Source organism: Capricornis sumatraensis, chromosome 9 (genome assembly GCF_032405125.1).
Source record: "Capricornis sumatraensis isolate serow.1 chromosome 9, serow.2, whole genome shotgun sequence".
Taxonomy (NCBI): Eukaryota; Metazoa; Chordata; class Mammalia; order Artiodactyla; family Bovidae; genus Capricornis; species Capricornis sumatraensis.
The window spans coordinates 37831967-37847227 of NC_091077.1; the positions used below are offsets into that span (position 1 = coordinate 37831967).

At 48.6% G+C, this 15261-nt stretch overlaps 1 protein-coding gene across 1 annotated transcript in view; it reads left to right on the forward strand.

Annotated features, from left to right (window-relative positions):
- The first annotated feature begins 5751 nt into the window (after positions 1 to 5751).
- Positions 5752 to 15261, forward strand: part of CDHR2 (cadherin related family member 2) — a 31614-nt gene continuing 22104 nt past the window's right edge. The window contains exons 1-7 of the mRNA XM_068980097.1: positions 5752 to 5803; positions 6073 to 6144; positions 10657 to 10796; positions 10907 to 10949; positions 12200 to 12297; positions 14591 to 14680; positions 15080 to 15205. Of these exons, the coding sequence (XP_068836198.1) occupies positions 5752 to 5803; positions 6073 to 6144; positions 10657 to 10796; positions 10907 to 10949; positions 12200 to 12297; positions 14591 to 14680; positions 15080 to 15205 (621 nt within the window). The remainder of the gene's footprint in view (positions 5804 to 6072; positions 6145 to 10656; positions 10797 to 10906; positions 10950 to 12199; positions 12298 to 14590; positions 14681 to 15079; positions 15206 to 15261) is intronic.

Sequence of the window (15261 nt, forward strand, 5' to 3'; positions counted from 1 at the left end):
TTAAATTCTATATAAATTCTATATTGTATAGTGTTTGTCTTTCTCTGCCTGACATTTCATTTAGTACAATACCCTCCAAGTCCACCCATGTTATTGTAAATGGCAAATTTTCATTCTTTTTTATGGATGAATAATATTCCATATACATGCCACATCTTCTTTATTCATTCATCTGTTGTTTGTTGATAGACAGTTTGCTTCCATATTTTGGCAATTGTATGTGATACTGCTGTGAACACTGGGTTGCATTTATCTTTTTGAATTAGTGTTCATTTTTTCAGATATATCCTCAGGAGTAGAATTTCTGGGTCATATGGTAGTATTTTTTAGTTTTTTGGTACTATTTAATGGTACTTTAATGGTACTATATTTAATTTTTTGAGAAACCTCCATGCTGTTCTCCATAATGGCTGCACCAATTCACATTCCCACCAACAGTGCACAAGGGTTCCCTCTTCTCCACATTCTCATCAACATTTGTTGTTTGTGTTCTTTTTGATGATAGCTGTTCTGACAGTTGTGAAGTGATATCTCACTGTGGCTTTAATTTGCATTAATCTGAAGATGCTCAGTACTGAACATCTTTCTGTGTGCCTGTTGGCCATCTGTATGTCTTCTTTGGAAAAATATCTATTCTCATCTTCTGCCCATTCTTTAATTTTTTTTTTTATTAAGTTGTGTGAACTGTTTATGTATTTTGGATACTAAGCCATCATCAGTCACATCATTTACAAATATTTTCTCCTCTTCCATACGTTGTCTTTTCTTTTTGTCAATGGTTTCCTTTTCTGTACAAAAGCTTTTAAGTTTAATTAGGTCCTGTTTGTTTATTTCTACTTCTGTTTCCTTTACTTTAGGAGACAGATCCAAAAAATATTGCTACAATTTATGTCAAAGAGTGTTCTGCCTATGTTTTTTTACAAGGAGATTTATGATTTCCAGTCTTGCATTTAGGTCTTTAATCCATTTTGAGTTTATTTTATATATATGGTGTGAGAATTTTCTAATTTCATTCTTTCACATGTACCTATCCAGTTTTCCCAGTGCTGGTTATTGAACAGACTGTCTTTTTTTCCATTGTATATTCTTGTGGGACTTTTTTTTCTTGACTGTGCTGCATGACTTGTGGCAATTTAGTTCACTGGACAGGAATTGAACCCAGGGCTTTGGCAGTGAAAGCTTGGCATCCTAACCATTGAACTGCCAGGTAATTTCCTGAGATTTTTAATTTATGCAGATGATGGAGTGATGACCTGGAAAAGCAAAACCCACTGAAGGAAGATTTTATTACTCACTGTTCCCTAGAGGAAAGGGGCTGCCACACGATGCTGGGCCACATGGGGAAGCCCCAGGGTTAGCCAGGAGGCAGGAGGGGCCAGGGGAGAGCAGGGCTCAGAGCGCTTACTGCGTTTTCCATGGGAAGGAAGGTGGGAAGGAAGCTGTAGGTTAAGCAGCTGAATAGGCTCAAGATTGGACAGTTTGCCTAATTTTGGCAGCTCACAGGAGTTCCCCTTAGTCATCTAGTACCTGGCGCTGGGGAGATTTAAAGCACCAGGAATATTGACTTGGTGTGTGAGGGTTGATAAAGGTGGCAGTTGGGAGTACAGGCTTTGAATTGGTTGGTTTATAAGCAGGCAAATCATTTGTTATCTCTAGGAGTTAGCTAGCCCTGAGATGGGCAAGCAGCCTCTCCCAGATCAGCAAGGCCTCTGAGATGTTAAATCATAAAATACAGAAAAGAAAAACACGATGAACGCACCAGATTCAAGTGGAGCCGTTCTCATCTACTGCTAGGAGGAATGTTAGAAAGGCTACAGCCCACTTTATCTGCCAGGCCGCCTAAGGTCGTGTCCCTTTACTGCACCCTCACAATGCCCAGATTCTCTTCCTTCATAGCACTTAGTGCAGTAAACAATTAGACAATATTTTCCTTGCTTGTTTGAAACTGAAAGTATTAGTCGTCTGACTCTTAGTAACCCAATAGACTGTCGCCCGCCAGTCTCGTCTGTCCATGGAATTCTCCAGGCAAGAATACCAGAGTGGGTTGCCATTCCCTTCTCCAGGGGCTCTTCCCAACCCAGGGACTGAACCCAGGTCTCCTGCATTGCAGGCAAGTTCCTTACCATCTGAGCCACGAGGGAAGCCTTGACTGTTACACTCACCACTGTATACCCAGTGCTGAGAACAAGGTCTGGCACATTGTGGATCTGGGACAGCCAATAAGTATTTGTTAGGGGAATGGATGGATAGGTCAGGGTACTCAGCACATAGCAGGTGCACCTGAATGTCAGCGTATTTTTTTCCGCGTGGCTGTGTCAGGTCTCAGTTGTGGCACATGGGGTCTTCGCTGAGGTCTGTAAGGTCTTTCCTTGTGGTGAATGGGCTCTCTATTGCTGCATGTGGGCTCCAGACTGCATGGGCTCAGTTGCTCCATGCATGTGGTCTTAGTTCCCCAATCAGAGATTGAACCCATGTGCCCTGCTTCGGAAGGTAGATTCTCTCTCTGTTTCTTTTATTAACTAATTAATTAATTTTTGGCTGCATTGGGTCTTCGTTGCTGCGTGGGCTTTCTCTAGCTGTGGCGAGCAGGGGCTAAGCTTTGTTGCGGTGCACTGGCTTCTCATCATGATAGCTTCTCTTGTTGCGGAACTTGGGCTCTGAAGCACAGGCTCTCGTTCTGACACATGGACTTAGTTGCTCTGCAACATGTGGAACCTTCCAAGACCAGGGATTGAACCAGTGTCCCCTACATTGGCAGGTGGATTCTTTACCACTGGACCACTCAGGAAGTCCTGTTAGCAGATATTTAAAATTACCAACCCTGTCAATGCCTCAGCAGGTCTGGGCAAAGTTGGGGCAAAGATAACTCTGAGTTAAAGGGGGAAGGCTCAGGATGGAACTTGACGGCAGGTTGCGGCAAGTCAACCCCAGAAGAGAGTAGCCAGATTGGAGCCAGGGTCCCTCTGGCCATCTCAGGGTGACTGACTGAGAGGGGCTTCTGAAGTGACCAAGGCTGGCCAGGGCAGAATATGAGGTGTGCCTTTATTCTGCCATGATAATAAGAAAAAAAATTGCTGACGTTTTTGGCTCACTTACTTTGAGCCGGGCACAGTGGAAGCCTCCCACAGACCTTGTACTGTAGGTGCTATTATTATTTCCAGTTTACAGATGGGGGAGCTGAGGCCCAGAAAGGTTGGTTAAGTTACTTGCCCAAGATTACACTGAATTTGCACCCAAGCTCTCCAGCCTATATGCTTACCTCTCACACCTGGCCCCCTCTCTCAGGTGTGTTCCACGTCAGGCCACTGGGGTTACAGTGATTCACAGGCACACTCATTCATTCGATTCAGAAATGCCCCCTGAGTTTGCTGTGGGCTCATCCCTGGGCTTGGTCCTGGGATCAGAGAGATGAATCAGACCTGGACCTTACCTTCACATCTCTCCTGGTCTGAAAGGGAGAGGCTGATCTGCAAAAAGATAATGGGCCCTGAGAGCCACAGAGTTCAGGCTGGGATCTGAGCAGCACCTCGTGAGGTCTCTGGGCTGGCACAGGAAGTCAGCTCCTCCCTGGAACATTGAACGGAACATAACCCTGCAACTGCTCACCAGGGAGGACCAGGCAGCAAGGAGAGGGAGGGCATTCCAGAAAGAGGACACTTCATATGCAGAGTAACGGAAAGCAGGGTGGTCTCCTAGGGAGAGGTGTGAGGGAGGGAGGCAGGGCATGGTTAGAGAGGAAGCTGGGCGAGGGAGGGCGGCGGCAGGAGGGCGGTGGCGGCAGCTCTCAGGGTGTGGATGGTCTCTGTGAAGCCTTTTTGTGCAGTTTGGCAAAAGGAGCCATTGTAAGGTTTGGAGCAGGCGAGAGAGGTGATTAGAGGAAGTGAGGAGGGACAATTTTGGTTGAGAGGACTGGATTAAAGAGAAGGAAGGAAAGGAGCCCTTGAAGAGGGCTGAGCCGGGGAGAGAAGCCTGCTGTAGGATGGAGAATAAGTGTAAGATTTGCAGGAATTGGATTGAAAGCAGGGCATTCAGGAGAGGGGACATCAAGGGTGATGGGGAAGTGGGTGTCCCTGAGGTGGGAACTCAGAGGAGGGGTGGGTGGCGGGAGGGAGAGGCCTTTTGGTTTCTGGTCAAGGTTCAGCTCTGGAAGCCCTTCTGCTCTCCACAGAGGGCCCGTCATATGGAGCCCACTGTGGGTTGGGATCCCTCCCTCTTGGTTCTCTCAGAGCTTTGGAGCCAGTCTCCTCTGGAAAATGGCAGGCCACTGGCCTCAGCCGCACTGGGGCAGGACAGGGAGCTGCCTGGGACCCAGTTAGGGTGCCTGACAATGACCGTGTTCTTTGGGGTACTTTTATTTTTATTTATTTATTGATTTTTAGGGCTTCCCAGGTGGCCCTAATGGTAAAGAACCCTCCTGACAATGCAGGAGATGCAAGAGATGTGGGTTTGACCCCTGGGTCGGGAAGATCCCCTGGAGGAGGGCACGACAACCCACCCCAGTATTCCTGCCTGGAGAATCCCCACGGACAGAGGAGACTGGCAGGCCACAGTCCATGGGGTCACAAAGAATCAGACAGGACTGAAGTGACTTAGTACACATGCACGCATTTATTCTTAACTGAAGGATAATTGCTTTACAGTATTGCATTGATTTCTACCAAACATCAGCATGAATCAGCCATAGTTTTGCGCACTTTACAGCTTCAATTTATCTTTGGAAAAGTTCACGTATTCACTTAGCACACAATTCAAAAGGCACAAAAGGCTATACAGTACAACGTCCTGTTTTATGGAATAATTACACAGATGCAGGCATGCGCACACTTTCTTGACAGAGAGCAGGGAACGTCTGCGGAACTATCTTGCTCTCCCTTGGCTTTGGTGCCCATCATCTTTTGGGATGAAAGAACCTTGGCACTTCAGGCATCTCTTGATGATAGTGAATCCAAGTCCCCCTCTTCCTGGATGAAGGACAGCTTGCAACGTAAGACGACCAAGAAGACTGGGCCAGGCAGGGTCTTCCAAAGTTCCCTGCCCAGCTCTCAGCAAGAGGAGCACAGAGTCCTTCCCATACTGACTTGACCAGGGACCTCTCTGCTACGGGCATCTTCCAGGGCTGGGGTTCCGTGGAGCACACTTTGAGAAAGGATGCCAAGGCAGCCATTTATTGTGTCAGCAAGTAGGACAAAGGCCCCCGCCCACCCGTAGAGTCTCTGGATGGTCCTGGACAAGTCACAGTCCCTCTCTAGGCCCCTGATTTTAGCTTGGACACTTCAAATAGGCAGGGCAGCATAGGGGTTGAGGGAATGGATTCTGGAGTCCACCTGTGTTCAGAGCAGGGTCTTGACGCCGACTCTGTGTGGCCTCAGGCAAGCCCCCTCCTCTCTCAGACTTGGTTCTTTAGCAGTCACTTTGTCGCTGCAGGAATAAGATTGTGCATCCAGTCTGCCTGGGGCCAGGCCTGCTACACAGTGGACCCTGAACTCTGGGGTCAAGTTCAGGCTCAGTCTCAGGCTGAAGCTCTAGACCAGGCCCAGCTACCCTGCCCTCCCTCTCATGCCAATACCCCTTCCCCTCCCGGGGCACATCTGGCAAATGCGCAGAGTTTGATAGGGGCCTGGGGGAGAACCCTGAGTGATGGTGGTGAGTGGGCCAGGGCTGGACCCACAGACAAGGCTCCACCAGACGAGGGAGGCCTGGGTTCCGGAGCCCCTTTCCTGGCGTCTCTTCCCGCAGGTCCCTCCAGACATGATGGGGTGGCCGTGGCTGTCCTGCCTCTTGCTTCCTGCCCTTGTGGTGTCTGGTAGGTACCTCCCCTCTCCCATCAGCACTAATCAGGGGCCCTCAGCAGAACCCTCTAGAAGGCCGGGCTGCTCCATCAGCAAAAACCTAGTTCCTACAGCCCAGCTCTATGCTTGGCTGCCGTGGGGAGGCCTGCGGAGGAATCCAGCCCCAGACTGGTGAGGTGGGCTGAAGGCTGGCCACTGGGACTGGGACAGGCTCCCATGGGGGTAGATGGGGTTCAGTCTTTCCAGAGGTGTCCCAATGTCCCCGCACCCCTTGTCCCTGCAGTGGCGGCCAATACGGCCCCAATGTTCGCGGCCAACATGTCGACAGTGAGCCTGCCCGAAGACCTGCCAGTCGGTGAGTACGAGTTCCTGTGTCCAGATCGTGCCAAACCCTTACCCATAAGAGGGTCCAGGGTCCCCTGTGGGCTTGCTCCCCATCCCTGCAGCTCCACAGCAGCTCATGCAGCAAAGATGGCCCGAAGGGAGTTTGTTCCAGAAGTTTCTTTTCAGCTTTTTGGTCAAAGACCCTCACACAGCATCAAATAATTAAGACCCACCCCAAGAGAACACCGCTCCTGCTTCCCATCTCTTTCAGGCTTTCTGATTTCCCTAGGGAGAAAGTACCCATTTGGTACCATTCTTCTTCTTCTTCTATCTCTCTCACTTGCTCATCTTCCTCCATCCCTTGCTATTTTTTTTTCTTTTTTTCTTAAACAGACAGAGAGCAGACTTGAGGCTCAGCGCCTTTCACGGACACATTTCATCAGAAGTCGACACTTTTGCTTTGTTTTTGTTGTCTTTGTAGAGTTATCTTCCATCTGTGGCGAGTGAGACAGGTTTTCCATGTACAGTAACAATCTAAAGTTCGCTTCTAAAATAAATGTATTTGCATAAAATAGTAAGTCAGTTAAAAGCAGGGTCATAAATAATGAGACACGGTTGGTAGCAAAGATCTTGGCAGTGCAGAGGAGCGAATGACGTTCACAAAGCAGTGTCTTGGATGAAGCCACAGGGACTGGATGCCAAATTCCCAGCAGGCAGGATGGGGGTTGAAGAAGCTGAGAGGATAGATGGCTGCATTCACTGGGATATAGGGTCAGCTGCGCAGAAAGTGTTAGTCGCTCAGTCGTGTATGACTCTTTGTGATCCACGGACTGCAGACCCCCAGGCTCCTCTGTCCATGGAATTCACCAGGCGAGAATACTGGAGTGGGTAGCCATTCCCTTCTCCAGGGGACCCTCCCAATACAGGGATGGGACTCAGGTCTCCTGCACTGCAGGCAGATTCTTTACTGTCTGAGTCACCAGGGAAGCCCTAGCTGCTCATAACAGACCCCAAATAATAGAAGTGTAAACAAGGCCAAGGTTTACTGTTCTCTTACATAGTCTCCCAGAGCAGTGAGCTCAGGGCTGCTGGAGGGTCTGTTCAGTCAAGCTGGTTCTTGGTCTCTGCTTTGGGTGTCAGGGACCCTCCTTCCATTTCTAGGCTCTGCCTCCCCTGTGGCGTGGACTTCATCCACAGGGTCCCAGATGGCTAGTGCCACACCCTGTCCCTGTGAGAAGCTGGGGGAGGAAAGGGCCAGGAAGACTCACTTCTTTCTCCCAAGGACAGGCCTCCAGATTTCACACACGCTTCTGCCCACATCTCATTGGCCAGAACTTAGCTTCATGCCCTAGCTGAAAGGCGACTGGAGAAATGAGGGCTTTTGTTATTTCAGTTACCCATGTGCCCAGCTCAAACTCTGGGGTTCTATTTGCCTAAGAGAAAAAGGCGGTGTGAATACTGGGGAACAATTTAGTCCTTGTTGCAGTGTCAGATATCCAAAGCTACCAGATGATGCAAGAGACGGTGTCAAGAAAGCTGAAATCCAGAGTCTGCCTTGGGGTCCAGAAGCCCAGGTCTGGGTACACGAAGAGAGGGTGGGCGATGGGCTTTGCAGCCACAAGGGCTACATCCATTTGCATGTGGCTGTCAGGACAGCATAAGGGTTATATTAATAAAGATTTAGAGGCCAAGATGAGGGAGGTGATAGTCTTACTAAATCCTGAGATGGCACAATCCTCTCTGGAGGACTGGGCTGAGGTTAAACTATTCGATATCTATGAATGCAACAGAGAAGTAGTATATATGTGTTAATGGTATTTTACACACATTTTCATAGCTGTTTCAGTTCAGTTCAGTCGCTCAGTCATGTCCGACTCTTTGCGACCTCATCAATCACAGCACGCCAGGCCTCCCTGTTCATCACCAACTCCCAGAGTTCACTCAGATTCATGTCCATCGAGTCAGTGATGCCATCCAGCCATCTCATCCTCTGTCGTCCCCTTCTCCTTCTGCCCCCAATCCCTCCCAGCATCAGAGTCTTTTCCAATGAGTCAGCTCTTCGCATGAGGTGGCCAAAGTACTGGAGTTTCAGCTTTAGCATCATTCCTTCTAAAGAAATCCCAGGGCTGATCTCCTTCAGAATGGACTGGTTGGATCTCCTTGCATGGATAAACACACACACACAGACACAGACACAGACACACACACCCACACACACACACACCCTTCCAAACAAATGTCACAAATACATGTAATCCAAATGCCCTCATGATCTCCATTCTCTTGGGTAACCCTTTAAAATCAAGTAGGATCTCAGCCAGACCAAATGAGGGTCTTTTTAAAATATAAAATTTACTTATCTGTGTGTCTTGGTTGCGCTGGGCCTTTGTAGCTGCGTGCAGGCTTTCTCCAGTTGCAGCGAGAGGGGGCTGCTCCTCGTTGTGGTGCTCGGGCTTCCCCCTGTGGAGCTTCTCTTGTTGCGGAGCGCAGGCTCCGGGCACACAGGCTGCAGTAGTTACAGCAGGCTGGCTCAGTAGTTGTGGCTTACAAGCTTAGTTGCTCCGTGGAGTGTGGACTCTTCCCGGACCAAGGATCACACCAGTGTCCCCTGTTGGCAGGCAGATTCTTATCCACTGTACCACCAGGGAAGTCCCAAGGGTCTTTTCTTCTGTAACCCCGGGGCCCCCTCTCTGGGCTTTCTTAAACCAAAGAGCAATTTTTTCCTTTCTGAGATGAATTCCATGGCTCTCTAGGGATGAGAAAGCATTTTCAGTCAGGTTTTTAAAAAATGTTATTTAGACCTTTTATTTTGAAGTATAGTATATGGAAATGTACAGGGAAGTACACTCCCTGGTGGCTCAGAGGGTAAAGAATCGCCTGCACTGCGGGAGACCCAGGCTCGACCCCTGTGTGGAGAAGATGCCCTGGAGGAAGGCATGGCAACCCACCCCAGTATTCTTGCCTGGAGAATCCCCATGGACAGAGGAGCCTGACGGGCTACTGTCCATGGGGTTTCAAAGAGCTGGACACGACTGAGCCACTTTCACTTCAACTGCCAGGAACACCTACACCTCAACCCCCTCTCTCCCCTTCTCGTCACTCTCCATCCTGCATAAGACCTGTTTTCCTGACACTAACACTAACACTGTTTACTAGTTTAGTTCTGTCAAGCAGACTCTTTTTTCTCCAGACTTCAAAAAATACATTGTATTTTAAATATCAAATTCGAGTTTAGTGACAGAGACCCAATATATGTCTTTTATTTCATAGCTCTTATTATTTGTTACATTTGACTTTTTTCAGGCAGACTTTTAGAAAAGCATTTTCTCCCTGATCCATCTTTCTGTGACCAGGGACACGTGTACAGAGAAAAATTTATACACACCCACTCACCTCCCATATTTCCTTGAGTATAAGAGCCATATCAGTTTACACCTTGGCGTTTCTGAGTCAGGATGTATCTTATATTTGAGATAGTCACTTAACACAGAATGACTCCCCACCCTCATCCCAGCATGCTTTAACTTGACAGGGTGTCTCACAGCAGAGGAAACGCAACGTAGACACCAACATTTTCCTAGCCCGATGGTCTTCCTGGAGGAGGGGGGCTGGGTAGGGAGAGACCGAGGTTTCCAAGGAGTTTCTGGTAGAGGCAAGACTGATCAAAGAGCAGGCTCCAGGTGCGTTGCCCAGACTGTCCCTGAAGGGCCATCGTGGGCAAGAAGGAGCAAGCTGGTTCTCTGAGACACTCAGGCTTCAGGCTGACCCCACCATCACGTCACCATTCTAGCATTTTTGCCTTTGTGGGCCTCTTCCGTAATTAAAAAGAACAAGATATAATTGACATACAACGTGATATTAGCTTCAGGTGTACAACATACTGATATATTTGTATATATTTCAAAATAATTACCCCAATAAGTCTAGCTAATATCTGTTACCACACGTAGTTACAGAATATTTTTCCCTTGCTGTGAGAACTTTTAAGACCTACCCTCTCAGCAACTTTCAAATACCAAATACAGTATTATTAATTATAGTCACCATGCTGTACATTGTATCCCCAGGATTTATTTATTTTATAACTGAAAATTTGTACCTTTTGACCCTCTTCACCCATTGTTCAGTCTCCTCACCCCACGTCTGGGAACCACCAGTCTGCTCTCTGAATCAATGAACTTGGATTTCTGGTTTCAGATCCCACGTGTGCGTGAGATCATCATACAATATCTGTCTTTCTCTGACTTTTTCCCCTTAGCTGAATGCCCTCTTCAGGTCCATCCATGTGGCAAATGGCAAGACGTCATTCTTTTTTTATGGCTGAAAATATTCCATTTTGTACAAAATGTACAAAATATTCACACACACACATGTATACCACATCGTCTTTATCCACTCATCCATTGATAGACATCCTCTGATGTCGTGGCCCTCCTAATTTTAAAAGAAGTTAAATGTACCTGCGGGCTTCGTGGGCAGCTTGGACAGGCCAGCATCAAGCTAGGTGGCCGTGGACCCTGGGCATTCCCTGTCCCATCTGCAGGTGCTGAGGCCTTCTGGTTGGTAGCTCGGGACCAAGAAAATGACGAGCTGGAATATGGGATTAGTGGCTCCAATGCCTACTTCTTCAGTGTCACTTCAAATACTGGGGAAGTGAAGCTGGCCAGCCTTCTGGACTATGAGGTAAGGGAAAACAGCTTGGGAAGGCTTTCTGAGGGGCAGGGTGGTGGGCAGGGCCCTGGTGGATACCCAAACAGGGCTCAGCTTGGTGCCTGTCTCTCTGCCCACTGCAGACACTCTACTGGTTCGCCATCACCATCTCCGTGAGCGACAGCTACAACAACCGAGTGAGTCAGCAGGGGGAGGGAAGCGTGATGGTCCCAGGATCAGAGGACAGGGGCCTGAGGGTCCGCGGCTAGTGGTGTCCCGACCTCAGACAAGCAGAGCGAGCCTCGGCTAACAAAAAACAAATTGAATGTTTATTTTTATCAAAATTATACTTGTCCCTTTTTCATCATACAGTATTACCAAGATTTTAGTATTTACTACTAATTTGTTTTAATTATATGCATATGTGTATATATATTTATGGTGTATCTATTTTGCATATCTACTGCTTATAGATATATTGTTTGTATATTTGCATATCTACTGTTATCATGAATTGCATTATTAATTCATATTAATGCATGTATTAGTAAGAAAACAGATGCCAAATAACTCCCTACCTTCTCTCCACTGAGATCATCATCTTCAACTCCTTTGACTAATGGGCTGGTCTCAGTGTTCATGTTTCTCAATAACACGCTTATACAGCTATGTCTGTGTCTGTGAAAGTTGGGGGTTTTCTCTTTATGACCTATTCCTTAAAACCTATGCATTAAAAGATGACTTGGATATTCATAATTTCTCTCTGTAAGAGAGATACTTTCTCTCTGTAATACTTCCCAACCCACTCCCATCTAAAGTATCCACCATCACTGTGTTTTTCATCCCTTGCTAAGCACTGGCATACATATATGCATCCATAGCAGAAAGATTGTAGTTTTCAGTGTATTTTCTTAAACCCGAATGGAATCCTGCTGCCTTTATGGTCTTGCACTGACTTGTCCACTCAACAATCAGCTTTGGAGCCTTTCTGAATCTGCACACAAGTCTCCCATTTCCTGTATGTCTATGGCCCAGTGTGGGGACCTACCATGGTGCTTAGTTGGTCTCCTCAACACTTACGTTGTTCACGGCTTTATTTTGTGGCTAACAAAGCTAAAAGGAAGATTCTAGTAATAAGACTGCTGTGTCTTAGATTTCTTAAATGACCTAATGTACTCTCCAGTGGTTCAGCAAACATGTGGGAAGAGAGAGAGAGAAACTAAATAAGGGGTAAATCTGCATGAAGAGTATCAGGAGTTCTTTGTTCTGTACTTGCAACTTTTCTGGCATTTGAAATGGTATCAAATAAAGAATCAACCCAGACACTGCCTGATTGTTCTCCTGAGACGCTATGCCAACTTGCATTCCTGTCCAGGCACTCCTGAATTTGTTTTCTCAGACTCCCATGTTTTCTGGCTTACCTGGGCTTGCTTCTCACTTGCAGGTGCAGAGGGAAATGCAGGTGATCGTAGAGGACAGAAACGACAATGCGCCTGTTTTCCAGAGCGTAAGCTTCTCCACCAACGTCAGCGAGGTAACATCTGCCTTCCCAGGGTGGGTGTATAGAATGCAGACATCCCACAAATCTGCTCAGAGAGGAAAGGACCGGAGACAGTCAGCAGGTCATCCAGGATTGGGAAGAGTGCCTCCTAGAAAGGGCAGCCGCAGGAACCAAATTCAGGGGGTTGCATGTGACCCCATGTACAATAGTTACAAACAACATTTTTCAATCCATCACACTGGATTGGAGTTCTTCAAGTTATGATCATCCCAGGTGGAGAGGAAGAAATTGATTTTCTCATGTGTCTGGACATGTGAATGGTCTATCTGGCTTCAAACATGGCTGGATCTAGGCACTCGAGCCAGTCATCAAGAAGAGACTTCTTTCCACCTTGCACCTCTGTGACTCTTGTTGTCTTCATCCTGGGCCTGGGGGAGAAGTTCTCTCTCGTGATGATGAAAGTGCCCCCAGCAGCTCCAGGCTCACATCCCACTGGCTTTGAATTGCAACACAGACTGTCTCTTTCTCAGTGGTCCCAACCCACACCCCAGGGCTGACTCTCACTGACCCATTTTGGGTCACGTGCACATGCCAGCATTGTTTGCTGGGCTTCCCAGGTGGCTCTAGTGGTAAAGAATCCACCTGCAATGCAGGAGATATAAGAGACCCAGGGTTGATCCCTGGGTTGGGAAGATCCCCTGGAGAAGGAAATGGTAACCCACTCTAATATTCTGGCTTGGAAAATCCTGTGGACAGAGGAGCCTGTTGGGCTACAGTCCATGGGGTCACAGAGTCGGACATGACTGAAGCGACCTAGCATGCATGCATGTCCATCAGCTGAGGGGTGCGGCATGCTCCAGTTGTCAAAGCTGGCATCATGGGCCTTCCCCTTCAGCAAGGGTGACAGCTTGACTTGAACTGCTTGGGCAGGGAGGAGGTTCTCCAGTGGTCCACAAGCAGGAAACACACCACTCCTGAGTCTTCATTACTACACGGATTCAAAGACCTGAGGGGTGTGCCCTACCCCCCAGGCCAGACAAGAGGCTGGTGAGGCCCAGACAGACCTTCAACACGCTCTGATCGAATGCCTACTATGTGTCTGGCACTGTCCTTGGTGCTGAAGATATCTGGAGATGATAGACTTGGTTGCCACCCTCAGTAGCTCACATTGTAGTGAAGATCACAGATACTAATGAACAAAACATTAAACAGATAGGATTATTTCAGAGGGCATTGTGCTCAGTGAAGAGCATAATGGGCTGCTTCCAGGTTGAGCCAGTCAGGAAAGTCTTCTCTGGGTGGGTGACATCTGAGCAGAACTAAATGTCAAGGAGCCTGCCTGGGCTGCTTCAGGAAAAGGATTTTCCAGGCAGGGAATAGCAACTGCTCTGAGGTGTGAATCAGCCTGGAGAGTTGTAGGCATAGCAAGAAAGCAGCTGTGGAAGGAGGGTGGAGTGTGAGGAACAGGTGAGGTCAGAGAGGTGGGCCTGACCCCAGAGGTCCATGGAGGCAGTCTGGACTATATTCTGAGTGGAATGGGGAAACCACTGGTGGATTTTGAGCATGAGAGTGATGTGGTCTGGTTCAGGATTTTCAGAGATCTCTCTGGCCCCCTTGTGGAATTAGTGAGTGTGTGGACAGGTCCTGGGGCAAAGGCATCCAAAAGAAACTTTCAGCTCTGAAGAGTACTGTCTGCAACCTGGGCTGGAGGCTACAGAGAACCCACAGGGAAGTTTAAGCAGGGGAGTGGCAAAACCTGAGTTCTGGAATGATCATTTATACTGGCCCTGTGGGGCTCAGCAAATCAGAAGCTAGTTCATGTGGTAAGGGGGCTGCATTGGAGAGAGGAGACAGGGGAACTCGGCTTCCTGCCGATGTCCAGATGCCCCCAGAGGCTCAGCCCAGGGGAAAAAAAGGGGGCACCTGTGGAACAAACACTGGGCTTCAGGTTCTGGAAGGTCTGTCACGCTCCCCGTGGTAGGGCTGTGGGCCCTGGAACTCCAGGTTGGAGCATGTGCTTGGGCATGAAGAAAATGGATTGGAAAAAAAAAAGAAAGAAAATGGATTGGAACTCAGAGTTGATGAAACCTTTTGTTATAGAGGGGCTTCCCTGGTGGCTCAGAGGTTAAAGCATCTGCCTACAATGTGGGAGACCTGAGTTCAATCCCTGTGTCCGGAAGATCCCCTGGAGAAGGAAATGTCAACCCACTCCAGTATTCTTGCCTGGAGAATCCCATGGACAGAGGAGCCTGGTAGCCTCAGTCCACAGGGTCGCAAAGAGTCGGACACGACTGAGAGACTTCACTTTCACTTTCTTTTGTTACAGACCCTGCCGGTGGGCTCCGTGGTGTTATCTGTGCTGGCCACAGACAAAGATACAGGCTCGTCCGGCGCGGTGGTATACTCCATAGAAAATGTGAGTGTGTATGGTCCACGTGGGAGTGTGGGCGCTGCCGCTCCTCGTGGCCACCAGGGGGCAGCATCTCCCACACAACCTGCAGGCACCTTGCAGACCAGGAGCTCTGCCATGGCCCAGCCCTGGTCCCCACACCGCCCTCTGGCCCCCTCTGGCCCCGTTTGGTCAGTCGCCTAAGAAGCGTACCTGCTGAAGACCGAACCCTTCTCCCCACCCTCTCACCCAGAGTGCTGAGGCAGTATCTCGCCCACTTCTCAGAGGCAGAAACTGAGTATCAGAGAGGTTATGTGACATGGTGAGGTCAAGAGCAGAGCCAGGATTCGACCCCAGACCTCTGAGAGCAGGTCCTGGGGGCAGAGCCATCCTGGGGCAGCCTGGCCTGACTGTGCTGTGCCTCAGGTCATTCCTGCCACGGAGGGCAGTGAGTACCTCTTCAGGATCCTACCCAATGGTTCCATCATCCTCAATGGCAGCCTCAACTACAACAGCAAGAGTTCCTTCTACCAGCTGGAGCTGAAGGCCTGTGTGAGTGGGGGCGCTGGAGGGGGCTGGGGGCATGGGGACCCGAGGCCCAGATTCAT